General features: G+C 47.0%; 1 protein-coding gene across 1 annotated transcript in view; it reads left to right on the top strand.

Annotated features, from left to right (window-relative positions):
- The window catches only part of ppp1r9a (protein phosphatase 1, regulatory subunit 9A), a 106,746-nt gene that overhangs the window by 68,211 nt on the left and 19,429 nt on the right, over nt 1-19,106 (top strand). The window contains exons 5-7 of the mRNA XM_070438156.1: nt 1,808-1,943; nt 17,213-17,386; nt 18,458-18,511. Coding sequence (XP_070294257.1) covers nt 1,808-1,943; nt 17,213-17,386; nt 18,458-18,511 — 364 coding nt within the window. The remainder of the gene's footprint in view (nt 1-1,807; nt 1,944-17,212; nt 17,387-18,457; nt 18,512-19,106) is intronic.

Raw genomic sequence — 19,106 nt, 5'->3', positions numbered from 1 at the left:
TTGTCCTGCTCTCGACTCTCTCCTCCCTCGTCTCTCTCTCTCTCTCTCTCTCTCTCTCTCTCTCTCCTCTCTCTCTCTCTCTCTCTCTCTCTCTCTCTCTCTCTCTCTCTCTCTCTTCTGTCTTCCTCTCTCTCTCTCTCTCTCTCTCTCTCTCTCTCTCTCTCTCTCTCTCTCTCGCTCTCTCTCTCTCTCTCTCTCTCTCTCTCTCTCTGCTCTCTCTCTCTCTCTCTCTCTCTCTCTCTCTCTCTCTCTCTCTACTCTCTCTCTCTCTCTCTCTCTCTCTCTCTCTCTCTCTCTCTCTCTTCTCTCCCTCTCTCTCTCTCTCTCTTCTCTGTTCTGACAATTAACACTGGGATGATTTGATGGGCAGATGAGGATCGTGCAAGTAGAAATACTTGTTGGTGCAAAAAGTGAGAAAAAATTAAAACAAATTATAGGATGAGGTAGTTGGTTGTGGTTTATTATCAGATGGCTGTGTACAGCTGCAGCGATCGATAAGCTGCTCTGACAAGCGATGCTTAAAGTTAGTGAGGAGATATAAGTCTCCAACTTCAGTGATTTTTACAATTCGTTCCAGTCAGTTTGGCAGCAGAGAACTGGAAGGAAAAGGCGGCCAAAGGAGTGTTGGCTTTGGGGATGACAGTGAATATACCTGCTGGACGCGTGCTACGGTTGGGTGTTGTTATCGTTGCCAGTGAGCTGAGATAAGGCAGAGCTTTACCTAGCAAAGACGTATAGATGACCTGGAGCCAGAGGGTTTGGCGACGAATATGTAGTGAGGACCAGCCAACAAGAGCATACAGGTCGCAGTGGTGGGTAGTATATGGGGCTTTGGTGACAAAACGGATGGCACTGTAATAGACTACATCCAATTTGCTGAGTAGAGTGTTGGAGGCTATTTTGTAAATGACATCGCCGAAGTCAAGGATCGGTAGGATAGTCAGTTTTACGAGGGTATGTTTGGAAGCTTGAGTGAAGGAGGCTTTGTTGCGAACTAGGAAGCCGATTATAGATTTAATTTCAGATTGGAGATGCTTAATAAGACATGAATGAAGTCCGTTATTGTAAATAAGAATTTGTTCTTAACTGACTTGCCTAGTTAAATAAAGGTTAAATAAATAAAATAAATGAAATAGACAATAATGAAATAGTGAGAAAGACAGGTAGAAATTGTATTGTTCTGGTTGTTCGTTCTCTCTATCTATCTCTCTCCCTCTCTCTCTCCTCCTTTCTTTCTCTCTCTCTCTCCCTCTCCGTCTCTCCCTTTCTTTCTCTCTCTCCCTCTGTCTCTCCCTCTCTGTCTCCCTCTCTCTCTATCCGTCTATCAACATGGAACTCCTTGGCTCTGTATAGTAGGGTGTGAGAGAACGGCTGGTACAGCTGTAGCCCAGAGTCTGTGCCAATGTGCCAGTGCCAGTGCCCGATATGCACATTCCAACCTGGACGGCTGCATGCCATTGTCACGTTATTGTGTTAGTGCTGAAAGCCCCATCCCCCTCCCTCTCCCCCCTCCACTCCCCTATAATCAGATCCTGCTATTGAGTCCCTGTGAATCGCACAGACTGCCTGTTACAGCCTCAATCACACAAACAAATAAACATACATAGTGGAAAAGGGCACCTTTTCTAGTCCACAAATTAAAAGTTCTGTCATGTTTTAGTTCAGCTGAAAATGTCTCAGGAAAAAGTATATTGAAGTGAAGCCCTAATTCATCATTGAACCAACATGCACAGTGGTTCAAAGTGTATTGTAAAGTCACCACTTGAGTGAAATGCAACTGATTGGCTGTGTTGCTGTCTGTTTCCAGGTTTGTGATTGGTCGAGAGCGTCCGGGCCAGGTGAGCGAGGTGGCTGCTCTGATCCAACAGACTCTGGAGCAGGAGAGGAGACAGAGAGAGTTGCTGGAGCAGCAGTATGCCCAGTATGATGCTGATGAYGATGAGGTGGGTAGCCTACTGCCCCGCTGTCTCACCCTSCTACTGATACACCTGTTAGTGTGGCCAATCAAATCCTATACCGTTTTATTAACTCATTCATAGGAGCTAGGAACCTACAACAATGTCTAACTTACTGACCCATGAGTACACTCCTCTACTTATCAGGTATTCACAAAGCATCTCAGAGTGCCTTTTTGATTATAATGAATATACAGTATATGGACAGGGGGGACCTGATCCTAGATCAGCCAGTAGCGGCGCATGGGTAAAATCACTGGGGAAGTCAAGCCAGAAAAAAAAGCCATATTGCAACCAATGTGTTGTGATAATTGCGTTGTTTTCTCTATAACCTGTTAGTTCTTATGCCTTGTGACCATAATATATAGGCCAAAGGTCGAGACAATAAGAAGACACAGTGGCAGAATAAATTCAGCCACATCTTTGTTTCATCACAAAACCGGAGAGCAACATCTGTTCGGTGAAGTCCACAAAGCATTTAGCATGTAACAAGCAGTTACATGACCTACAGCATGGTCAAGCAAGTTACCATTTCCAACATTTTCGGACTACGAAACAACTATTGATTTAAACCATGGAGAGTTACCGCAAGTCACAAAGAAAACAGGAGCTGCCTCCACTATTCCAGCACCATTTCAAATTCAACATTTCAACATCATCTAATCACCTCTGCTTAGTCTAATACAGTGACAACTAAAAGATACAAAAAACTATTTAGTCCAATCAACGTAAGCTAAATATCATGTGGCTGGCCATAGTTCTGATTTCTCTGTGTGTGTGTGTGTGTGTGTGTGTGTGTGTGTGTGTGTGTGTGTGTGTGTGTGTGTGTGTGTGTGTGTGTGTGTGTGTGTGTGTGTGTGTGTGTGTGTGTGTGTGTGTGTGTGTGTTGTGTGTGTGTGTGTGTGTGTGTGTGTGTGCGTGCGTATGTGTGCCTATGCGTGCGTAAGTAGAAAAAACATGTTGACTCACCCTACTTGTAGAGAAATACCAATGCCATCCTCCTCTCTTTCATGTTGCCGAAACGGTCTATGAGTAGTTTGTCTTTGTCCTAGTTTTTGTTGCTCGCTAGCCTAACTTCCTTTCATGGGCAATGATTAGCCAGCTAGTTAACATTAGCCTACTACATATAGCTTCCATCCTCTCAGGCCAGAGGCATAATGTATGAATTCATGGTCGGATCAGAATCGCCGTTATAATCATTGTACGGAAAATTAAGTAAAACAAGTCTAAATCCAAATATCCGTCCATGCCTAATTTAGGAAAGGGACAATTTTAGCTAGCTAGCCACCGGAGGACAACAACACAACGCGATGCAGCAATTCAAGTTTTTTCAGTCAAATTACATTTGGCTTGATGTGATGTGATTGGTGTGAAGCCATATCCAAACTGGCTTGACACTTTTTTTGTTGGTGCGTCAGGACCATTCACAGTTGAGCTTACTCAGTTTAGCTCAATGCTGATTGGCTATTATTCTTTTTTTTTTTTATCAAGGAAGTACAATTGCTCGCTGGCTTCCCTTGCATTCAATTATACGTGCGGCAGCAATATCATCCTCTTTTTGGCCAGACAGCATCAGATAAATGGATTACACATACAGAGACACAGGGGCGCTGTTTCGCTCACTCAGATGCTTTCTCCAGTCAGATACATTCAGCCTCTTGTGAATTGAAGGGAAATTATGAAACACAGAGAAACGAAAGATACGTTTTTWAATTTTTTTWAATTTTATTATTGGTAAATTTTTGGGGGAAGCCTGGCTTCCCCTGGCATCCATGAGTACACGACACTGAGATCAGCACTCCTACTCTGAGAAGCTTTATACATACGGCCCCAGATCTGTTTCACCATACTAACGACAGACCTGTGTGGTCACACTGCACTCCAATCTTCTACAACAGGTCAATCTTGGTCATGAGTTGTGGTTGTGGTAGTCATTATGTCATGTCAAATCAGGCGTTGCTAAACATAGTTCAAGAATAATGTGGCTGTTCACTTAAAAAAAAGCCTCTAGGGCTGTTTTCCTGTGTTTGAGGGACTGCCAACATGTTTTCCTGCCTGTGTTTGTTCTAGCACACACTAAAGCCCATTACCATACACTCATCATTAGTGGGTCAGGAGGCTGGAGGACAATAAAGCCACCATTTCCATAATGGTAGCGCGTTGCCATGGCAGCGAGGCTGAGGGTCTATATTTAAGCCCCATTTAGAGGCGGAGGTGGGAGACGCTGGGTTAATCACCATGTATCTGAGTGGAGTGATGCACATCCTATAGGCTCTGGTCTGGTGATATATGTATGAAATATGTATGGTAATATACTGTATATGTCTGATATATGTATGGTAATATACTGTATATGTCTGATATATGTATGGTAATATATTGTATATGTATGATATATGTATGGTAATATACTGTATATGTCTGATATATGTATGGTAATATATWGTATATGTATGATATATGATATATGTTCCGGCGCCGACAGAGATGGCCGCCTCGCTTCGCGTTCCTAGGAATCTATCCAGTATTTTGTTTTTTTACGTGTTATTTCTTACACTGGTACCCCAGGTAATCTTAGGTTTTATTACATACAGTCGGGAGGAACTACTGAATATAAGAGCAACGTCAACTCACCATCATAACGACCAGGAATATGACTTTCCCGAAGCGGATCCTGTGTTTTGTCTTCCACCCAGGACAATGGATCTGATCACAGCCGGCGAACCTAAACAACATCGCCGTAAAAGGGGCAAACGAAGTGGTCTTCTGGTCAGGCTCCGGAGACTGGCACATCGCGCACCACTCCCTAGCATACTACTCGCCAATGTCCAGTCTCTTGACAACAAGGTTGATGAAATCCGAGCAAGGGTTGCCTTCCAGAGAGACATCAGAGACTGTAACGTTCTTTGCTTCACGGAAACATGGCTCACTCGAGAGACGCTATCGGAGTCGGTGCAGCCAGCTGGTTTCTTCACGCATCGCGCCGACAGAAACAAGCATCTTTCTGGTAAGAAGAGGGGCGGGGGGGTATGCCTTTTGATTACGTGGTGTGATCATAACAACATACAGGAACTCAAGTCCTTCTGTTCACCTGACTTAGAATTCCTCACAATCAAATGTCGACCGCATTATCTACCAAGGGAATTCTCTTCGATTATAATCACAGCCGTCATATATTCCCCCCCCCCAAGCAGACACATCGATGGCCCTGAACGAACTTTATCTGACCCTATGTAAACTGGAAACCACATAACCTGAGGCTGCATTCATTGTAGCTGGGGATTTTAACAAGGCTAATCTAACAAGGCTAATGTTCCGCATTGCGTCCAACAACAACATTGACGAATATGCTGATTCGGTGAGCGAGTTCATTAGAAAGTGCATTGACGATGTCGTACCCACAGCAACTATAAAAACATTCCCAAAACAGAAACCGTGGATTGATGGCAGCATTCGCGCGAAACTGAAAGCGCGAACCACTGCTTTTAACCAGGGCAAGGTGACCGGAAACATGACCGAATACAAACAGTGTAGCTATTCCCTCCACAAGGCAATCAAACAAGCTAAGCGTCAGTATAGAGACAAAGTAGAGTTGCAATTCAACGGCTCAGACCCAAGAGGTATGTGGCAGGGTCTACAGTCAATCACGGATTACAAAAAGAAAACCAGCCCCGTCACGGACCAGGATGTCTTGCTCCCAGACAGACTTAATAACTTCTTTGCTCGCTTTGAGGACAATACAGTGCCACTGACACGGGGCCGCTACCAAAACCTGCGAACTCTCCTTCACTGCAGCCGACGTGAGTAAAAACATTTAAACATGTTAAGCCACGCAAGGCTGCAGGCCCAGAACGGGGAGCCCCAGGCCGCTCCCTCAGAGCATGCGCAGACCAGCTGGCTGGTGTGTTTACGGACATATTCAATCAATCCTTATCCCAGTCTGCTTTCCCACATGCTTCAAGAGGGCCACCATTGTTCCTGTTCCCAAGAAAGCTAAGGTAACTGAGCTAAAACGACTACCGCCCCGTAGCATTCACTTCCGTCATCATGAAGTGCTTTGAGAGACTAGTCAAGGACCATATCACCTCCAACCCTACCTGACACCCTAGACTCACTCAATTGCTTTACCGCCCTAATAGGTACACAGACGACGCAATCGCAACCACACTGCACACTGCCCTAACCCATCTGGACAAGAGGAATACCTACAGTGGGAGAACAAGTATTTGATACACTGCCGATTTTGCTACTTACAAAGCATGTTGAGGTCTTAATTTTTATCATAGGTACACTTCAACTGTGAGAGACGGAATCTGAAACAAACATCAGAAAATCACATTGTATGATTTTTAAGTAATTTCATTAGCATTTTATTGCAATGACATAAGTATTTGATCACCTACCAACCAGTAAGAATTCCGTCTCTCACAGGCCTGTTAGTTTTTCTTTAAGAAGCCCTCCTGTTCTCCACTCATTACCTGTATTAACTGCACCTGTTTGAACTCGTTACCTGTTATAAAAGACACCTGTCCACACACTCAATCAAACAGACTCCAACCTCTCCACAATGGCCAAGACCAGAGAGCTGTGTAAGGACATCAGGGATAAAATTGTAGACCTGCACCCAAGGCTGGGATGGGCTACAGGACAATAGGCAGCAGCTTGGTGAGAAGGCAACAACTGTTGGCGCAATTATTAGAAAATGGAAGAGTTCAAGATGACGGTCAATCACCCTCGGTCTGGGGCTCCATGCAAGATCTCACCTCGTGGGGCATCAATGATCATGAGGAAKGTGATGGATCAGCCCAGAACAATGACCTCCACTAACCTCTCCCCCTTCCAGTGCGTACTGGGGTATCAGCCGGTTCTGGCTCCTTGGCATCAGAGTCAAACCGAGGCTCCTGCTGTGGACGACTGGTTCCAGTGCGTGGAGGAAACATGGGACGCCGCCCATGTTCACCTTCAGCTCGTCGTGATGCGACCGAAAGCCGGCGCAGACCGTCACCGCAGTGAGGCCCCGGTGTTCGCACCGGGCTCTCAACCCGAAACCTGCCCCTCCGCCTACCCTGCCGGAAGCTGGGTCCGCGGTTTGTGGGGCCATTTAAAGTCCTGAGGAGACTGAACGAGGTGAGTTACAGGTTACAGCTTCCCCCCGATTACCATATTAACCCTTCGTTCCACGTGTCTCTCCTCAGGCCGGTGGTGGCTGGCCCACTCCAGGAGTCTGAGGTGCGGGAGGTTCCGCCGCCCCCTCTGGATATTGAGGGGGCCCTGGCGTACTCCGTTCGTTCCATACTGGTTTCGAGGCGTCGGCCGAGGGGGCCTCAGTACTTCATGGACTGGGAGGGGTATGGTCCGGAGGAGAGATGCTGGGTTCCGGTGGAGGACGTGTTGGACCCTTCAATGCTGCGGGAGTTCCACCGTCTCCGTCCGGATCGCCCTGCACCTCGCCCTCCGGGTCGTCCCCGAGGCCGGTGTCGGCGCACTGCTGGAGCCGCGCGTCATGGGGGGGGTACAACTGTCACGACTTCTGCCGAAGTCGGTTCCTCTCCTTGTTCGGGCGGTGTTCGGCGATATATATATATATATTGAACTGCTCCGGTTATTACCCAGCTCTGCTCTCCTGCGTCTGACTTCGCTGCCACCAGTTACGCACCCCTTACAGTATGTCTGATATATGTATGGTAATATACTGTATATGTCTGATATATGTATGGTAATATACTGTATATGTCTGATATATGTATGTGTCCCCGCCACCCAGCACATCATGATTAGATAGATAGAAAATCAGAGAGGGATTTAGAATGGCATTTGGCAGTGTTGTGAAGTAGTATCACGTTTCAGGTGAGACCCAGGTGCAGACAACGTCAAATTAACAACAGTTTATTAATCCAACAGGGGCAGACAAAAGACAGGTCAAGGCAGAAAGGGGTCAGTAATCCAGATAGGTGGTGCAAAGGTACAGGACGGCAGGCAGGCTCGGGGTCAGGGTAGGCAGAGGTCAGTAATCCAGATAGGTGGGGAAAAGGTACAGGACGGCAGGCAGGGTCAGGCCAGGCAGAAAAGGTAAAAACCGGGAAACTAGAAAACAGGAACAATTGCGTGACAGGAACAGAGGGAAAACCGCTTGACGAAACAAAACGAACTGGCAACAGACAAACAGAGAACACAGGTATAAATACACAGGGGATAATGGGGAAGATGGGCGACACCTGGAGGGGCGTGGAGACAATCACAAAGACAGGTGAAACAGATCAGGGTGTGACAAGTAGGTTATTGGTGTGTGTGTTTGTATGTGTATGTATCAGACCTGGGATAGCTATAGTTTTAACTATGCTTTGTGTAAAGCAGAGGTTGGAACAAAAACATTTCCCTATCGTTTCGTTCTGAACAGAACCAGTATGTTCTGCGTTCCATTCCACTGTTCCGAGCAGCAAAATAAAGTTATGAACCGGTTCTAACAACAAAAAAAGTAACGGTTTAAATGGTTATTTTCTGTTCCTTTTTAAACCTCTGAAATCAAAATCACTTTCATTCCTGGTTCTAATTCTGTTCCTTGAAAATGTCTGTTATTTTCCGGTTTTCGGTTCTGTTCCCTGAACCGGTTCCAACCCCTGGTGGAAATGAACTATACTGAACACAAATATAAACGCAACATGCAGCAATTTCAACACTTTTACTGAGTTAAAGTTCATATAAGGAAATCAGTCAATTGAAATAAATAAATTAGGCCCTAATCTATGGATTTCCCATGACTGGGAATACAGATATGGATCCCTTGGTCACAGATACCTTAAAAAAAGGTAGGATCAGAAAACCAGTCAGTATCTACTGTGACCACCATTTGCCTCATGCAGCGTGACACATTTACATTTACATTTAAGTCATTTAGCAGACGCTCAGGCTGTTGATTGTGGCCTGTGGAATGTTGTCCCACTCCTCTTCAATGGCTATGCAAAGTTGCTGGATATTGGCGGGAACTGGAACACACTGTCGTACACGTCGATCCAGAGCATCCCAAACATGCTCAATGGGGGACGTGTCTGGTAAGTATGCAGGCCATRGAAGAACTGGGACATTTTCAGCTTCCAGGAATTGTGTACAGATCCTTGCGATCCATGCTGAAACATGAGGTGATGAATGGCACGACAATGGACCTCAGGATCTTGTCACTGTATCTCTGTGCATTCAAACTGCCATAGATAAAATGCAATTGTGTTGCAATTGTCTATAGCTTATGCCTACCCTTACCATAACCCACCACCACTGGGCATTCTGTTCACAACGTTGACATCAGCAAACCGCTCAGCCACACGACACCATACACGTGGTCTGCGGTTGTGAGGCCAGTTGGACGTACTGCCTAATTCTCTAAAATGACGTTGGAGGTGGCTTATGAGAAATTAACATTAAATTCTCTGGCAACAGCTCTGGTGGACCTTCCTGCAGTCAGCATGCCAATTGCATGCTCCTTCAAAACTTGAGACTGTAAGGATCAACGCTGGAGACGAGAAGCATTTACTGGAAAACGAACATCAAACCAAAACAAGAACATTGTCTGGACAGGGGGAACAAAACGACATAAGGACAATAATGCTGACACAGGGCACCAACTGAGGAACATACAGATATAGAAGGGCAATCAACAAAGTAATGGAGTCTAGGTGAGTCCAATATTGCGCCGCTGCGCATAATGATGGAGACAGGTGTGCATAATGAAGGGCAGCCTGGCGCCCTCGAGCACCAGAGAGGGGGAACGGGAGCAGACATGACAGCACCCCCCCTCTAGGGGCGCCACCCAGCTTCCCACCTGGGCGAGCATGACGGGCCGGCCGAGGCATGGGAGCTGGACAAGCTGGCTGAGGCGTAGAAGCCCGACTATCCGGCTGAGGCGTGGGAGCCTGGCGAGCCGGCTGAGGCGTGGGAGCCTGACGAGCCGGCTGAGGCGTGGGAGCCTGACAAACCGGCTGAGGCGTGGGAGCCTGATGGGCCAGCTGAATCATGACGTGGGGTGGGTGTCTGCCAAGCCAACCGGGGCAAGAAGACCTCTCAAGCCAGCTAAGGTTTGGAAGCCCGACGAGCTAGCTGAGGCATCCCTGGTTCCATCGGCGACGGCACCTGACGAGCCGTCACCCTGATGCTTCCTTTAGTGGTGTCAGCATTCTGTACCTCTCGACTCTGGAGACCAGAAGCAAGTACAGGGAGTGAACATTTACTGGAAAACGGACATCAGACCAAAACAAGAACAGCGTCTGGACAGGGGGAACAAAACGACATAAGGACAATATTGCTGACACGGGGAACCAACTGAGAAACAGACAGATTTAAGGCAATCAACAAAGTAATGGAGTCCAGGTAAGTCCAATATTGGGCAGATACGCGTAATGAAGGTGACAGGTGTGCGTAATGAAGGGCAGCCTGGTGCCCTCGAGCGCCAGAGAGGGGGAGCGGGAGCAGGCGTGACAGAGACATCTGTGGCAATGTGTTGTATGACAAATCTGCACATTTTAGAGTGGCCTTTTATTGGAGCGTGCAGTCGCAATTCCGCTTCGCTCCACAGGTAGTTTTACCATTTTCATTTTCATTACAGTACAACGGTTTGATTTGTTTGATCTTAGCTAGCTACATAGCCGTCTTTGTATCAAAGATATTTGTGTAGTTATTGAGGTTCGCTAGCCAGCTATTTTCGGGGCTGGCTAGCCACCGCACACTAAGATAATTGTGTAGCTTAGAGTTGGTTAGAGTAATTATTCGGTTAACTAGCCAGCTATTTTCGTAACGTAACGTAGTCAACACTGCTAGCTAGCCAGCTAGCCACCGAATAGCAGCATAGCAGCACTGGAGAAACGATTACATTACAACGGAACGACTTGATCGTGTAGTGTAGCTGGCTACATAGTTGTCTTTGCTATCTTTGTATCTAAGATAATTGTGTAGCTTAGAGTTGGTTAGAGTAATTATTCGGTTAACTAGCCAGCTATTTCGTCCGCCGCCTGCGCCCCGTCTCCTACCTAGTCAACACTGCTAGCTAACACTGCTAGCTAGCCAACCTCTACCGAATAGCAGCACTGTAGAAACTCACATTACAACTTACATTACAACGGAACGACTTGATTAGCGTAGTGTTAGCTAGCTACATAGTTGTCTTTGCTGTCCTTGTATCCAAGATAATTGTGTAGTTTTGAGAAATTGTCGAGGTTACCTAGCCAGTTAGAGGTTACCTAGCCAGCTACACGTTCAAACAAAGTCAACAACGCAGCCACTGCTACAGCCTACTTCACCGCCAGCAGTACTATATCATTTTAGTCAATAAGATTTTATTTTATTTTTGCAACGTAAGCTTAACTTCCTGAACATTCGAGACGTGTAGTCCACTTGTCATTCTAATCTCCTTTGCATTAGCGTAGCCTCTTCTGTAGCCTGTCAACTATGTGTCTGTCTATCCCTCTTCTCTCCTCTCTGCACAGACCATACAAACGCTTCACACCGCGTGGCGCTGCCATCTAACCTGGTGGTTCCAGCGCGCACGACCCACGTGGAGTTCCAGGTCTCCGGCACGCTGGAACTGCCGATCTGGGCCAACAAGGCAGAGTTCATCTCAGCCTATGCGTCCCTCCAGTCCCTCGACTTCTTGGCACTGACGGAAACATGGATTACACTGACAACACTGCTACTCCTACTGCCTCTCGCTCATCTGCCCACGTGTTCTCGCACACCCCGAGAGCTTCTGGTCAGCGGCGCGGTGGCACTGGGATCCTCATCTCTCCCAAGTGGCATCTCTCTCTTTCTCCCCTGACCCATCTGTCTATCGCCTCCTTTGAATTCCATGCTGTCACAGTTACCAGCCCTTTCAAGCTTAACATCCTTATCATTTATCGCCTCCAGGTTCCTTCTTGGGAGTTCATCAATGAGCTTGACGCCCTGATAAGTTCCTTTCCTGAGATGGCTCACCTCTCACAGTTCTGGGTGACTTTAACCTCCCCACGTCTACTTTTGACTCATTCTCTCTCTGCCTCCTCCTTCTTCCACTCCTCTCCTCTTTTGACCTCACCTCTCACCTCCCCCCCTACTCACAAGGCAGGCAATACGCTTGACCTCATCTTTTAGATGCTGTTCTTCCACTAATCTCATTGCAACTCCCCTCCAAGTCTCCGACCACTACCTTGTATCCTTCTCCCTCTCGCTCTCATCCAACACTTCCCACACTGCCCCCACTCGGATGGTATCGCGCCATCCCAACCTTCGCTCTCTCTCCCCCACTACTCTCTCCTCTTCCATCCTATCATCTCTTCCCTCTGCTCAACCTTCTCCAACATCTCCTGATTCTGCCTCCTCAACCCTCCTCTCCTCCCTTTCTGCATCCTTTGACTCTCTATGTCCCCTATCCTCCAGGCCGGCTCGGTCCTCCCCTCCTGCTCCGTGGCTCGACGACTCATTGCGAGCTCACAGAACCGGGTCCCGGCAGCCGAGCGAAATGGAGAGAAAACTCGCCTCCCTGCGGACCTGGCATCCTTTCACTCCCTCCTCTCTACATTCTCCTCTTCTGTCTCTGCTGCTAAAGCCACTTCTCCACTCTAAATCCAAGCATCTGCCTCTAACCCAGGAAGCTCTTTGCCACCTTCTCCTCCCTCCTGAATCCTCCTCCCCCTCCTCCCTCCTCCCTCTCTGCGGATGACTTCGTCAACCATTTTGAAAAGAAGGTCGACGAATCCGATCCTCGTTTGCTAAGTCAAACGACACCGCTGGTTCTGCTCACACTGCCCTACCCTGTGCTTTGACTCTTTCTCCCTCTCTCTCCAGATGAAATCTCGCGTCTTGTGACGGCCGGCCGCCCAACAACCTGCCCGCTTGACCCTATCCCCTCCTCTCTTCTCCAGACCATTTCCGGAGACCTTCTCCCTTACCTCACCTCGCTCATCAACTCATCCTTGACCGCTGGTACGTCCCTTCCGTCTTCAAGAGAGCGAGAGTTGCACCCCTTCTGAAAAAACTACACTCGATCCCTCCGATGTCAACAACTACAGACCAGTATCCTTCTTTCTTTTCTCTCCAAAACTCTTGAACGTGCCGTCCTTGGCCAGCTCTCCTGCTATCTCTCTCAGAATGACCTTCTTGATCCAAATCAGTCAGGTTTCAAGACTAGTCATTCAACTGAGACTGCTCTTCTCTGTGTCACGGAGGCGCTCCGCACTGCTAAAGCTAACTCTCTCTCCTCTGCTCTCTCATCCTTCTAGACCTATCGGCTGCCTTTGATACTGTGAACCATCAGATCCTCCTCTCCACCCTCTCCGAGCTGGGCATCTCCGGCGCGGCCCACGCTTGGATTGCGTCCTACCTGACAGTCGCTCCTACGCAGTGGCGTGGCGAGAATCTGTCTCCGCACCACGTGCTCTCACCACTGGTGTCCCCCAGGGCTCTGTTCTAGGCCCTCTCCTATTCTCGCTATACACCAAGTCACTTGGCTCTGTCATATCCTCACATGGCCTCTCCTATCATTGCTATGCAGACGACAACAATTATCTTCTCCTTTCCCCCCTCTGATAACCAGGTGGCGAATCGCATCTCTGCATGTCTGGCAGACATATCAGTGTGGATGACGGATCACCACCTCAAGCTGAACCTCGGCAAGACGGAGCTGCTCTTCCTCCCGGGGAAGGACTGCCCGTTCCATGATCTCGCCATCACGGTTGACAACTCCATTGTGTCCTCCTCCCAGAGCGCTAAAGAACCTTGGCGTGATCCTGGACAACACCCTGTCGTTCTCAACTCACATCAAGCGGTGACCCGTTCCTGTAGGTTCATGCTCTACAACATTCGCAGAGTACGACCCTGCCTCACACAGGAAGCGGCGGCAGGTCCTAATCCAGGCACTTGTCATCTCCCGTCTGGATTACTGCAACTCGCTGTTGGCTGGGCTCCCTGCCTGTGCCATTAAACCCCTACAACTCATCCAGAACGCCGCAGCCCGTCTGGTGTTCAACCTTCCCAAGTTCTCTCACGTCACCCGCCCCCTCCGCTCTCTCCACTGGCTTCCAGTTGAAGCTCGCATCCGCTACAAGACCATGGTGCTTGCCTACGGAGCTGTGAGGGGAACGGCACCTCCGTACCTTCAGGCTCTGATCAGGCCCTACACCCAAACAAGGGCACTGCGTTCATCCACCTCTGGCCTGCTCGCCTCCCTACCTCTGAGGAAGTACAGTTCCCGCTCAGCCCAGTCAAAACTGTTCGCTGCTCTGGCACCCCAATGGTGGAACAACTCCTCACGACGCCAGGTCAGCGGAGTCAATCACCACCTTCCGGAGACACCTGAAACCCCACCTCTTTAAGGAATACCTAGGATAGGATAAAGTAATCCTCCTAACCCCCCCCTCCCCCTTAAAAGAGTTAGATGCACTATTGTAAAGTGGTTGTTCCACTGGATATCATAAGGTGAATGCACCAATTTGTAAGTCGCTCTGGATAAGAGCGTCTGCTAAATGACTTAAATGTAAATGTATTGTCCTCAGCATGAGGTGCACATATGTAATGATCATGCTGTTTAATCAGCTTCTTGATATGCCACACCTGTCAGGTGGATGGATTATCTTGGTAAAGGAGAAATGCTCACTAACAGGGATGGAATATTTTTTTCTTTATGGAACATTTCTGGGATTTTTTATTTCAGCTCATGAAACAAGGGACCAACACTTTACATGTTGCGTATATATGTTAGTTCAGGGTATTTTTCAAGGAGAACAAATAATTACTTTGAAGGTGACTACAACTATTTGAATACAGATCCCCAAAAAGTAAAACTTTTTAAAACTATTTAAATGTTGCTATTGTAATAATCACAAAGTTACTACAACTTGATGTCAACTGACAATTGTATGCAGTCACTACTGTAAGTCGCTGTGGAGCGTCTGCTAAATTAGTAAGATTTAAATGTAAGTGTTACTGTATTACCTTATGTCACTCATTATTAAAATATATTTGTTAGTCATTTTGAAGCTGCAAAAGTGGTCTACCCTAATGTTGAGGTGATTCCATGTCCCTCATTTAATTCTAGGCTATAAGATTCATGTCTAAGAGCCCTCTAAAACATGTGCTTATGATCATATATTTAGAATAATTCCACTAACTGTTGTAGTTTTTGGTTCTAATTCAAATATTTGGCAATATCAAAGACACTAATTGCCTTTTAGTTTAAACTATGAACTATATTCGACTACCTCAAGTATTTATGTGTATCTATGCGTGATGATTTCATATACAACATTTTTATTTGGCCAAACGTCCATTACTGTTTGTCATTCATTGGTGGATGGATTGTTGTCACTGAGAGGGTTGTATTGCATGTCTGTCTGTGTACTGGGAACACCAGCCAAACCAAAAGCTCCACAGCTTTCTGATATTATCAGTCCCAAGCTGTGTTTAGGGTGAATAATGTGCCATGTGGTAGGAACTTAATGTAATATTTATGGAGCTATTGATATTAATGCTGTCATTTTATTGCAGAGCGTAGATCATCTTACAGAATTCATAATTGTTTACCATGTCGGTTATGCATAATGAATGTTTTGCTAGTTTCAATTCGGTGTGGAGTCCCCAGTGTAGGTTCCCAAGCACCGTTTTGACTGCATGGGGTAGCTATGGATTCTGTAGGAATGTCAGACATATTAGTAATGGTAATTCAATCATCACTATTATATGTGTGCTGTCAGACTGTAAGACTTAATGGCACCCTATCCCCTATATAGTGCACTACTTTCGATGAGAGAGAGAGAGAGACCCCCCCCCCCCCCCCCCCCCCCCCCCCCCGCATGGCAAACACACAGGGTTAAATCTCTGACTGGTCAGCCCTGAGTAAGTCAGCAAGGCTTTAGATGTGTCTGTCCAGATCGTCAGCCATGTAAACACACACACACTATAAATGCACTATAGCAGATATTTGTTGAGAGCAGCAGGAGAGAAATCTTCTGCTGTACCATAACAAAGCAAGCACCAGCTGTTTCTAATAATGTTTCTGTGTGTGTATGTTTGTTTGCTCGCCATCTCTGTAAGCTCCAGCACCAGTGTATCTGAGGTGTCAATCGCCCAGTGTGATTCTGGCAGAAGGACCAGAGAGAGGATGCCAGGATGGATCATTCGATCCTGGGTAGAGCAGGCCCTGGGTCTGCTTGGCTCTCCCTGCCTGGCTCTCTGCAACCAGATCTGAGGCTGCTGCAGGCTGCAGCAGTGCGGAACTCCTCTTTATAAGCATGTCTGTCTGGATCACTTTAGTGAGGCTGCAGGGAAGAGAAGCACATAGAGTATCCTGCTGTGGCTGTGTTCTAGACCACACATACTGCACAATCATCCCTCTTCCTTACTTACCCCCCTGTAACCCTAACTCTGACCCTCTCCTCATCCCCCATCCCTCAATCATCCCCCTTCCTCACCTTACCTCATCCCCCAGCTTTACCTATACCCCCCTAACCCTGACCCTGACCCTCTCCTCAAACCCCATCCCTCAATCATCCCTCACCTCCCCCCCCAGCTTTACCCCCTAACCCTGACCCTCTCCTCAACCCCCCATCCCTCAATCATCCCTCTTCCTCACCTCACCCCCCGTCTTTACCTACCCCTGCAACCCTGACCCTCTCCTCAACTCCCCATCCCTCAATCATCCCTCTTCCTCACCTCATCCCCCGTCTTTACCTACCCCTGAAACCCTGACCCTCTCCTCAACTCCCCATCCCTCAATCACCCCTGTCCCTCTCACTTTGACAGGACCCCTGTCATCCTGTACCCAGACCGGACAACTGGTCTCTCGCTCACTCTCGCTAAGTCTCTTTCTCTCTCTCCTTTCCTCATAATAACACAGCCAGTTATGAATCAGTTATGAACTTAACCATCCTCTCAGTGCTGTTGAGTTTTGGAGACATTATTGTGAAGCACAGAGCCTCTGCCTTCCCCTTCCATCCTGAGAAAGAGAGCTGAATTTACAACCTTGGCTGAGAGAAAGCTTACACTGGTGTATTTGTTGTCCTCACTGTAAAACATATTAATCGTTTTCATTATCAAATGCAACATTGGAGTGGCAGGCAGCGCTTCTTAAAATAGGAAGAGATAACTCAATGAAAGTTAGACCAAGTCGGAACAAAGAAAGAGAAGATGAAAACAGTAAACAAGCTTTAGATACATAATACTGTGTGTTCCCAGTGACATGTACGACTAGTTATGGAATGTATTCTCATTTCTCATGTTGTGTGTGTGTCTGTGTGTGTCCTCAGACTGGGGAGTACGCCACTGATGAGGAGGAGGAGGCGGGGCCGGCCGCGGACGGTGGTGGGGATGAGGAGGGTGACGGGGAGAAGAGCATCGAGGTGTTCGATTTGCCAGAAACAGATGACATCATTTCCCCCTCAGAGTTGGACGCAACCAAACTCTACCAGACATTCAGAGAGGTCACTCGAACACCCCTTTCATTTGTCTATTGGATTTATTTGATTCTATTCTTCTGTCTATTTCATTAGTCTAAGTATTCCAGCACTCTAAAAAAATACAGAAGTTCCAACAAAAACATCTAATGTATTTTCCTCACACTAATATCACTAATACTGTGGCTTGGAACTTTGTACAACAACTATTTCTCGTTCCTGATTGCAACAAAGTCAAAGAGTAACAAATGACTGAAATGTAGTTTTTGGCCGTTACTTTCTTCTAGAGCCCATTTTCCTTTTTAAAGGACCCAACCTGCTAGTAATATTGATTGAAAAGCCTTACTAGCACTGCTGGCACCAGAACATTTTGTCCCTCACTCCCCACTTGTGACACATTCAACAAATTGCCTGAGCTGCACTGCGGTGTTCTGGATATTGAGTGAGAAATCATGTAATCTCTACTGTCCCAAGACCTCTACTCTCTCTCTCTCTCTCCCCCTTTCTCTCTTCAGCTTTCTCTCTCTCTTCACTTTCCTCAACTGCCTCTCTTTCTTCACTTCTCTCTTACTACTTACTGTATGTAGTTCCTATATCCCTTTCGCTTTCTGTCACTCACTCTCCACATTTCTCCCTCTGCCTACTGACTCTCCCTCTATTTTGGACCTTTCTATCACTCCCTCTATTTTGGACCTTTCTCTCTCTCCCTCTCTACTTTGTACCTTTCTCTCTCTCCCTCTCTACTTTGTACCTTTCTCTCTCTCCCTCTCTACTTTGTACCTTTCTCTCTCTCCCTCTCTACTTTGTACTTTTCTCTCTCTCCCTCTCTACTTTGTACCTTTCTCTCTCTCCCTCTACTTTGTACCTTTCTCTCTCTCCCTCTCTCCCTCTACTTTGTACCTTTCTCTCTCACTCCCCTTCTTGGTCTCCTGTTCTGTGAGTCTCTCCCTGTCAGTGGTAGAGAGTGCTGTCATGCATGGGCTGGGCTGTGTGGCTCTTCTCAGTGGTTGTGTGTGTGCATGAGGCTTGTCCAGCACAGAGGCTGCGCAGCCAAGTGTTTGATCATCAGATCGACCTCCTCCCTTTCTACTCCCTCAGCTGCAGATCAAGCACACTGTCACCGAGGCAGAGATACAGAAGCTCAAAAACAAGGTAAGAAATGTCCCCTGCTGTCATCTCTAAGATGAATGGTATAAAAGGCAAATTAAGTGCAATAAACGCATGAGAAATAGACATGTTTGGAAAAAGGACGTCATTGGACAGTGCAGGGTATAATAGTTTCTATTTTAAGTTATTTCTGAATATTTAAGGCAATTGCATGTATATTTCAGCAGTTTAGCTTCACTGCACGGCAGAGTTGCCTCTTGCAGTTTCATGTCAAAGGTGTCTGGGCAGTGAGAGAGCCAGTGGTTAAGTGAGAGTGACATGCAAGCAGGCACAGCTTTCTAAAAGTTTCTGGTTTATCCTCCCTCTGCATCCTCACGAGGACAGCTTAGCTCAAACTGCAGGAAATGATTTAGAGATATTAACTGAATTCAATGACTGGATTTAGTGAAATTGAAAGATAAGCTTGTTGGTGTAATGCTCTGAGCATGAGCTGCTCTGGTGGTCCTTGGGAGAGGGTTGCTTTAGAAGTTTGCCCTGAGGAGTAGAAGGATTTAATACAATAACAATGTTTAGAAGGAGGTCACACCAATAAACTAAGCTCAACGAAGGGCTTGTCAGTACATGGTCTGTTAGTTTCTCT

Source organism: Salvelinus sp. IW2-2015, unplaced genomic scaffold, assembly GCF_002910315.2.
Source record: "Salvelinus sp. IW2-2015 unplaced genomic scaffold, ASM291031v2 Un_scaffold515, whole genome shotgun sequence".
NCBI lineage: Eukaryota > Metazoa > Chordata > Actinopteri > Salmoniformes > Salmonidae > Salvelinus > Salvelinus sp. IW2-2015.
This window is presented reverse-complemented; position numbering and strand designations above follow the sequence as displayed.